Source organism: Sturnus vulgaris, chromosome 1 (assembly GCF_052056855.1).
Source record: "Sturnus vulgaris isolate bStuVul1 chromosome 1, bStuVul1.hap1, whole genome shotgun sequence".
Lineage (NCBI taxonomy): Eukaryota > Metazoa > Chordata > Aves > Passeriformes > Sturnidae > Sturnus > Sturnus vulgaris.
The window spans coordinates 124,934,855-124,944,874 of NC_142243.1; the positions used below are offsets into that span (position 1 = coordinate 124,934,855).

General features: G+C 44.2%; 1 protein-coding gene across 1 annotated transcript; it reads right to left on the reverse strand.

Moving 5' to 3' along the window:
• Positions 1–773: 773 nt before the first annotated feature.
• RPL7 (ribosomal protein L7) lies at positions 774–8,253 on the reverse strand. The gene is made up of 7 exons (XM_014883519.2): positions 8,221–8,253; positions 7,021–7,123; positions 6,148–6,314; positions 5,362–5,499; positions 4,894–5,003; positions 3,596–3,806; positions 774–838 (listed from the first exon to the last, which is right to left on the reverse strand). Exons 1-6 carry the CDS (start codon positions 8,232–8,234, stop codon positions 3,598–3,600), a joined length of 741 nt encoding a protein of 246 aa, XP_014739005.1. The 5' UTR covers positions 8,235–8,253; the 3' UTR covers positions 774–838; positions 3,596–3,597.
• Between the last annotated feature and the right edge of the window lie 1,767 nt (positions 8,254–10,020).

Sequence of the window (10,020 nt, forward strand, 5' to 3'; positions counted from 1 at the left end):
AGTCCAGAGGGTCGTTAGGAAGATTAGGAGGATGGAGCACCTCTCCCATTAGGAACGGCTAAAAGAACCAGAATTCTTCAGCCTGGACAAGAGAAGACTTCAGGGTGACCTAATTGTGGCCTTCCATTATCAGAAAGGAACCTACCGTAAAAATGGAGAGGGACTTTTTTATCAGGGTATGTAGGAACAGGACAAGGCACAATGGCTTCAAATTGGAAGTACATTTTTTTAGATTTTAGGAATTCTTTACTGTTAAGAATGGTGAGGCACTGGAAGAGGTTGCCCAGAGAAGTGGTGGACACTCCATTCCTAGAAGTGCTAAAGGCCAAGCTGGATGGAGCTCTGAAAAACCTGGTTTAGTTAAAAGTGTTCACGGCAGGGGCATTGAAACTAGATTTTATCTTTATGATCCCTTCCAACTTAGGTCACTCTATGATTCTCTGATCTTAAGATGTTAAGAACAGATTTCACTTGCTCCTTCTTTACATAAAAAAAGATTTTCACAGAGCTTTATGGTGCACTACAGATAACCAGGAACGCTGCCCGCTCAACAGCACACAGCTCATGTCATCATTTATTGCTGCAACTCAAAACCTCATCTGTTACCTGTACAAATCCTTCCAAATTTTCTTCCTCCAAATGAAGGTTAAGCAGTATCTACATACTGCTAATTCAAACTATGGCTCTTTGAAACACACGACTCCAAAGTGAACCTGGCAAACGCCACCACTTCAGAAGAGGATCACAAGAAAAGACCAATCAAGACAACAGACTGTTTTGTGCAAGATTGTTTTATTAACAGACCAGACTTTGAAATATTGCAGCTGGGCATCTTTACCTGCAAGGCAAAAAAGAAAAAGGTATCATTAGGCACATGTAGATCTGGAACAACTCTGGCCACATGAAAAAGTAATGCATTTTTACAGTTCGTAATTTTGGCTGAAAGCACTCATTTCACTGGATTTAAGACTGCAGTAGTCTCACACACAGTAACTAACTTCTACATTAACACCTCTTCACTGAAAACAGAGATTCTGAGTACCAGACCTAATAGGATAAACATTTCTACCTTGAACCATTGATACCTATACTTGATATTTAAAGACATGCCAAGACATTGTGCATATTCTAACTTTGCTGCACTCTCATTTTTGGTACATTTCAGAGACTGTTTACATACAAAAATGAAAGCAAAAAAGCCAACTTGGGTCCAGGTCTTGTAAAGTTTGCTTGAAAAATTGATGAAATTCAGTATGCTGCCAATACTGATAGTCAACATTTGCTTTCAACTACTATGCTCTTTCCTGCAGTCTATACGAAGGAATCAGTATGGAAATCTATTTTTTTCATTCACTTGAGATTATCACTTAAGAACTAAGTGACATTTGAATAAGGAATAAAGACAAATAGCAGGGAACTATGTACTTATAGGAAAGAGGATTACTCTTCTTCATATACACAGCCCTTCATAACGACATTACCTGGAAAGTACTGCCAGTATGCCACCTGAACCTACTACTCCAGTTTGGACATGGCCTCAGTAATAAATACAACATTCTTCTATTTTCTACATGTAGGCTACTCAAATTTTAATCGTGCACTCCATTCACAACCACAGAAAAGAAACGCCTAACTGCTTGTAAGCATAAAGAAACTGCAAGGTCTCTTCCCAAATTAAAAGACAAAACTCTCATGTATGCCACTTATATGGGATGCTGAGCTACAAGTCCAGTGAAAAGACGAGCAACCAGATGAATGAGTATCTCTTGTTTCTCTGCCAATATATCAACCCTTGCAGACATTTACAACAGCTGCAATAGTGAACTAGAAGCTTCCCATATGTGGGAAGGCTCCTGAGAATACTACCAGCATATATCTGATGTTTAGCAAGGAAGATGGAGGAGAAAGGATCTACACTAACAGAAAAGTTGCAGCTTCCATTAAAAACAGGATAATGCTCAGAAATCATACAGGAGCATACGGTCCTCCTCGGCCTTGGTTATGCACTAACTTCAAGGACACATCTGCCAGTACTGAACTTCCAAGTTCCTGCCACCAGCAGCAAAATTTCTTCAAGAATAGTAGTGGGAGTAACTTAACATCACCCCAGGCATCAAACATTACAACAATTCTGCTTTAACAGTTACCAACATCTTCCCATAATTGAGCTAAAAAGCTTTTCAAGAACACTGTTCCCAGTAAGGAACTATTTTCCCGATGTTGGAATTTCCTCATGCCATGTAACTAGTGCTTTAAAACTCTGCTGACTTCACAGATGGCAGATAACAGCACAATATGCAAGGAGCTTGAACTGAGGAAATCAGCAGCCTACAAAAAAAGCTTCAAGAATTAGCACTGTCAATCAAATGGAAACTATTTCCTACATCTCTTTTAAATCCTTGGACAGAAAGCAGACCTCAATTAGTTCAATTTGCTGTACCTTGGCTGTAAGAATATTTTTAAAGGACTTGATGAAAAAAACCCTCTAAAACAGCAAAACGAAACAACATAAAACTTCCTTCCCTCCAGGAACTTTAATTTCTGGATTTCAGAAATTAATTTCTGAATCACACAAATGCAACTGCACCTGTTTTAAACTGTAAAGTCACAACACTACCCATTTTTTATGAACCAATGCTGTGAAGCTAGAAATTCCTAAGTAAAGTGACTATCTGATCTAAAAGAAAAAACAGAACCCTGCTAAAAACAAAAACCCCACACCAAACAAATCCCAACAAGTCAACCAAAAAAACCCTTTTGACTTTGGAGGAATTAGTTTGGGGAAAAATTGGTCTTTGTCTGATATCCTTTTCAAACACCCAAAGACAATGAAGTTTTCTTAAATTTCAGAACACTTGTCAAACCAAAAAGATATTTGACTGAAACTAAGATATGGGAAACACTGAAGGTAGTTTAGTGTCTAAAAAGCAAAGTGAAGTATAAGAACGCTGAAGAAAGTGTTGGCTATGAATGGCAGAGGCCTCTCACAAAAGCATGAACAGCAAAGTGACAACAACAGTAAGACATTGTTTGCAGTAGGCCCTACCTTTAGGACTCAGCTGTCACTTTAAGTGACCTTCTCAGTTCTAAAGGACAGACTACTCAAATGGGCAAATCAGTCTTTCAAAATTACCAACTTAGTCACTATACATGAAAGCTTTAAATTAATCATTCTGAAGCTTGAACAAGCTGAAAATTTAGACCAGTCCTAATCAGGCTTTTCTAGAAAACTTGAAAAAAACACAGTATTTGCAATCACAAGATTTCAATCGTATTAACAGGTCATTAATGAGGCTTGAAAGTTTTAGCCAAGATCTCAAAGCTTCCCAGCATAAAACCAAATAAGGCTTTAAAGTAAGTTATTGGTAATGTTTGTATTTCCTAAACATACCAGCGACACTGACAATTTAACTTCCCAAATGTTTAAGCTTTAGTAAGACTTCCAAAATAAAACCAGAACACTGTATTGTTCAAGCAGCTTTATACTGTAGGTACCACCCAAGAATGAGTGAGCATCTGTTAAACTTGAATGTCTGACAAATAATGACAGCAGCCTGCAGAGCTGAACAGTTGATTGCCTTGGGCCGTATCTCACCATTAGTTCATTCTCCTTATGAGTCTGTTGATCTGGTCTTCTCTGTTCCCAGCATCCCCACCTTCCACGAAGTGGATCGTTTTCTTCTTCATTCCACCCCGAGGAGAGGATAACTTGAAGGGCCAAAGGAAGTTGTTCACAACTTTGAAGTTCTTGCCAACGGTGTAAATTTCATGGATCACATCTTCCATGCAGATGATGCCAAGCTTTCCTAAAATTCAGACACAGTTTTCAGAAAGACTTCAGAGGCACTAGTGAATAACAAACTAAAAATTATCACGTTGTTACTGTCATGCCTACTTATTTTGATAAACTTCAGAAACTCAGAAACCATTCACTTTGTCATGAAACTGAATGACTGACTTTTCCAATTAAAATGGATTAGTTGCAGCCCAGTCAAAATTTAGATGGCACTTTCAACTTAAATATTTGCTGCCAGCAGTGAGGAGCAACAAAAAACAACCCACACTTACTGAATCTTAGGAAAACAGACTGTTCTTTGGAGAAAAATTAGATTAAATACACCTAAACCACTGCAATGTGTAACTCAGGGAAACTCACTAGCTATTAAGTTGGGCTGCCGAATAATGCTACAGCATGTTTCCTTAATGCCTTTCCACAGTCTTCAGTGACATGTCACAAGTTACCTCTCCTAAAACACAGTGCTAGAAAGAGATTACAACAGAAGACATGCACCTTCAGGATGTTTATCCACTGCACAGGAAAAGAAACACACAAGACACAGCCTAATCTGAAGCAAAATGCAAATCAAGTGCCAAAAAAAGGGAGAGACTCGAGTGGCCACTTTCACTCATTCTGGCATGCAAGAGAAGGGAGCTTCCCAGAGCAGCCCATATCCCAACTGTTCACCATGCTTTGCTTTTACTGAATACACTGATTACTACCTAGTTCTTTAAACAAGTTTAAAAAGTCTATTTAACTGATCACAAAAGTCAGACAAAATGTCTAATATTAAAGTCTCAAAGTTCAAAGCTATGATGACTCTTTCATGCTACAGCACTTTTTTGTTACTCAAAGACCTACTGACCCCATAAAGGTCAAGGAGGTTACATTTAATATTACAAATTTTAAAGGCTAATATTTGATTATTTACACCTGTTTTCAATACTTTTTGATTAAATTACTTCCAGCTTGCTTTGTATTAAACATCTAGGACAGAAGTAGAGATCATAACTAAACACCAGTGTACCCCAGTGACACTTAAGGACAGTTGCCCAGCTCAGCACTGATCACCCCGAGGCAAGCAGCTGGCTTCCCATTTCACTCAGAATTTTTACCAAGGCGTTTCTGGATCAGGCGGTTGTCAGTCAGAGCAATGCGCTGCTTGTTGATCTTGCCATAGCCTCGCTTGTAGATCAGCTCATGAACAGACTTCAGGTTGGGGTAACTGAAACAGTCACGTTCAAAAAAAGAATTTTAGGTCTTTGCAAGCCACATTTCAGGTTAACGTTAACATCCCTGATTTGGACTTCCATATCAAACAACTAAAGGTCATTTCAGCATGTTCCACACGTAAACACAAAAGCAGCAGAGAAGTAAATCTCACACCAAGTTCCCAAGAACACCATGAGAGTGCAATCGGATCAAGCAGCCATTACTGTTAAAGCACTGCCTTGTCCACGTTTTCAATCCAAAGATAGGAAAGCACACAGAAGATGATAAACCCCTGCAAGTCTAGCATAGCAAAATGCAAAACCCGCTCAAGACTTGCACCCTGATTTGGTACAACTAGGCCTTTCACTCACCCCCAGGCAATGTAGGGTTCAACAATCCGCAACATGTTGATAGAGGCTTTGTTGAGTTTTACAAAGGTGCCGTTAAAAATCTGCCGCAGGCGGAGAAGCTGCAGAACCTTGCGAACCTTTGGGCTGACACCATTGGTACTGGAGAAGAAAACGAAACAGCCGGAATTATCAACATCCCAGAAACACTAGGTATAAGGTTAAAAAAATAACCCCAACACACAACAGCACTGCTCCCATATGAAAACACATTTCATGAATTACACAAAGCAAGCTTAATAAATTAATTTAGTATTGCTATATATTTTAGTATGAAGTTAAAAAGATCTATTTCCATAAAAAGAGCTGAAGTAAGTGTTATACTGCAACAATTTAAAACTAGCCTTGCGCTGCCCTGAACATAGCTCTTCCAATCACACTTTGTTTTCAGTTTTGTGTAACACTTTACCAGAGCAGAATGAAGCAAACACTTGAAGAACAGCTCAGCAGAATGTTTGGGAATATAATTTTATCAAGTTAAAGGTGAGAAAGAATAATTGTCTGCATGTATTTTCCGCCTTGTCTTCTTAAAAATCAGGGATTCCTAAAGACACTAGGCAGAAAAATAATTTAGCCCTTAATTAAACACACCCCAAGGGCACGTACAATATTTACCAACAACTTCTCAAGCCACTGATAGAAGGCTTTATCTTGTTAAAAGTATTTAAGCCCTCGAAACAGAGTGGTAACAGGAAAGCCAAGTTCAGTACTTTTGAACATACAACTGCTTATACCTGTATCCAACCTTACCCTCTTATCCTGATTACAAATGCCAGTTTCGGCTCAGCTGGGACATAGTAATTGCCAGCTTTCCGGGCCATCCTGGCCATACGGATCTCCTGCCTGTACATGTGCCTGTACTCCTTGTGGTAAGCCTGGGCTCTTGCATAGATGAGCTTCCTTTGTGCCTTGCGGTACTGCAATAAATTGGAAATGGCTTAAAGTTAGAAAATGCCTTTAACAAGTGAAAATCACCCTCAAGTAACATGCCTTATTCTAGAACTTCCCCCAAGTAACACAGATCAGTATCGCACAGCTCAAAACAACCCTGAGTGATGCTCCAGAGAACCTGGAGCTGTTACACAGCAACCAATGTTACCATTCCTGACTCTTCATCAGCGCTGTGGTGATAAAGAGTAATGGGTACAAACTGGAAGATGGAAAATTTAGGTTAGATATAAGGAAGAAATTCTTTATTGAGGGTGGTGAGACACTGGAATGGGTTGCCCCAGGTGGCGGTGGAAGGGCCAAGCCTAATTGTGTTCAAAGCCAAGTTGGATTGGATCTTTGAGCAACCTAGTGTAGTGGAAGGTGGCTCAGGGGTTGGAGCTAGATGACCTTTAAAGTCCCTTCCAACCCCCTACAGCTCTAGGGTTCTCTGATCACACATCAAGCTCCCCCTCACAAAGGCCCTGTACAAGACTAACATCAACATTACATACAACTGTACACTTCACCCTTAACTCTGCCCAGAACTTTGTTATCAGCCACTAAAAGCATACTTTAGTCCAAAACATTAAAAAAATCAGCATACTGTGAACTTCTGTATTGCATCACATCAGTAATAGAAGCAGATACTCCAGCAAATAAGCAATCCGAGTCAAGAGATCAGAGAGTATTCACCTTTTTTATAGCCAAAATCTTCTTCTGACGTTTGGCTTTCATGACCGCATAGGCCTGCCGCTTCTTCAGCAGGCTCTCGGGCACAGAGGGCACCTTCTTTACTCTAAATGAAAACAGAAACGAAACCTTTTAGCTGGTAAATCATGTTACATATGACAAATATCAAAACTCTCAAACACATGTGTGCAAGCCTTGCTACCTTAAGCCACTTCACTGCATCTTCCTCATCCTCACTGTTACCACGCCTGGAACAGCATCCCAGGACATTTCTCTGGGACTGAACTTGGTGATTTTTTGGTTCAGAACCTGCACCATTCACATTTTGTACCAGATAAGAAACCCTGACAGACCAACCAGCGCTGTACACAACCGTAACTACAAAGACTTGTCCTACTTTGCTACAACTGGTAATAAAGTAATTTCATAATAACTTCTCTCTGATCGATGAACACTTCAGCAGATGCTTGAAGAGGAAAAGCTTATTTAGCAATACTGTGAAATTTATTTTACAAGACTCTCAACTTGCTCAGATTATCACAGAGTGGGTGATGATAGAAGGGACCACAGTGGGTCATCTGGTCCAACCTCCCTGCTCAAGCAGGATCATCCCAGAGCACACAACACAGGATTGCACCTGGATGATTTTGAACAACCCCAGCGAGGGAGACTCCATAACCTCTCTGGACAACCTGTTCCAGTGCGTGGTCACCCGTACAGTTAAAAAGTTCCTCCTCAACTTCAGGCAGAACTTCCAGAATATCACTTTCTGCCCCGCTCCCTCCTGTCCTGAAGATTTTAAACTCTTAGATGCAACAAAACTTGTCAAAACAGTGTTTATAGCGCCACAATCACCCTGACGATCACCTACAGCAGCCCGGCGGATAATCACTCTCTGCTCCAGCCCCAACACAGCTCTGCCCGCCCACCCAGGCCGGAGAACCTCGCCGCCCCAGCCCCACATTTCCAACTGCGCTCCGGGCCCGCTTTCCCTCCCCACCCCGCCAAGGGCCAGCGGCCGCAGTCGACGCCTGCAGAAGGGCCGGGCCGCTGGCGGCTCCATCTCCGCCGCGCCGGTCCCTCCCCTCCCACCGCTCCCAGCCCCGGCGGAGGCGCGGCAGCCCCGCAGACGGTGTGAGCAAGGCTCGGGCGGCACGACGGCCGCGGATGGCGGCGGATGCCAGCGGGCGGGACGAGACTCACTCCTTGTCCGCCATGGTCAGCGCCGGAAGAGAGGGTCGTGCGCGTGCGCGGCGCGCTCTTAGCTCATTCGCCCGCGCAGGCGAGGCCCTACGCGCCGGAAGGACCCCGGCTTTGGACGTCCACCTTTGTGCCTGACCACCGCGCGGGCGCCGGAGTGTCCGGCGAGTGCCTGAGGTAAAAGCGTCCGGGAATTGCTTCCGCCCAGCAGGGCTGGGGCCGGCTGTGTCCCGAGCACTGCCTGTGTCCCGGGATCGGCTGTGACCCTAGCACTGACAGTGTCCCGGGCACTGACTGTCTCCCGGGCATGGCATGTGTCCCGAGTACGGGCCGTGTCCTGGGCACGGGTTGTGTCCCGAGCCCCGGCTGTGTCCCGGGACTGGCTGAGAACGAGCTTTGCGGTGGTGAGGCTGCCAGGCGTCCTGTATGATGCAGGATTTCCCCAGTTTCAGCATCAAACCCCGTCCTTGATGCCTACGGGACGCCACCTCCCGCCCGCGCTCAGTACCGCGGCGGGGATGGAGGCTGAGGGGGGAATGCTGCCCGCAGGATCGTTCACCGGGACGCACGGGCAAATGGAAAACACGGGCTCCGTTCCTGCCGGCATGTGTTTCCATTAGGCTGAGCATCTTTTCGGTTCGCCATACGGAATCAATAACTGCACTGTGGAGAAGGGAGGGCGGCTCGGGAAGCAGCGCTGCCCAGCACAGCAGCTTCGAAAGCTGCTTGAGGTTGTGGCTTGTAAGTCTCATCCTGTGCGCGCCTACCCATGCTCCTAAAATCACCCAGGGAGACACCGGCACATCATTCATTATGCACTTACGGGAAGAAGAGAAAATAATAGAACTCTGAGCGGCAAAGGTCTGTCCGGTGTAAAAGTGTAGACAGCAGGACTGGGGATAAGGAATGCCCAGCTCTGTGTTTACTGACTTTATTTGTTGCCAATTAACAGCACGCAGAGGTGTCGCAAAGCACTAACGCCTGAGGAGGTTATTGAGAGTGCTTTGGATCCTAGTTAGAGGTGTATTATGTTCGTTCTCTTACTATAGTGTTATTTTACGCTAATATAGACGTTAGTATCACTCGATCTCATTAGCATTATGTATTATATTAGTATTATGAAAGGCCGATTAAAATCAGCACGCAAAACCACCTGTAACATCTACTGAAGAAAGAAGTTGTCTGCGCTTTCTTCTGAAACTTTTGAACTCGAATTTCTTCTCAATCCGAGAGGCAGCGTTCACAAAGTTCCAGTAACTTTTCCGAAAACTGGCGGCTACACAGGGAAGAAAGAGCAGCGTTGTGCAGTTAAGGCACACGGCTGCAGGTTAGCAGAGCCAGCGGGATGAGTCCTGCACACCCATGGGTGGGAAATCGCAAAGGTACGCTCTGGTCCTCATCCTCAGGAACTGGCAAATGCCCAGGAGCGGGATGCTCCGGCGCCGGGTGGCCGCAGGGTGCCCAGCTACAGGGAGCGGCCGCTGTTATCGCACAGAAGAAAATACTTTCCATGTGCTGGCACCTGTGAGCTCCTATTTCAGTCACTGGCGGGTGAAATATCAGTGACCTCTGTACTTGGCTAACAGACCAAGAAGCCATGGGGGTTTTCTTCAGCGGTGTGTCACAGCTCAGCAGAGGATCCCCAGGCACGCGGGCATCGTCCCCTGCGGGGACCCGGTGGTTCCCGTGCGCTTCCAGCTTCCCTGCGAATCTAGCATCGAGCACGAACCTTTAGCGCCGGTGCGTGTTCCTCTAACCCGCGCTGTGGCACCGCACTCGAGATGGCGCTCCGGCGAGGCGCGG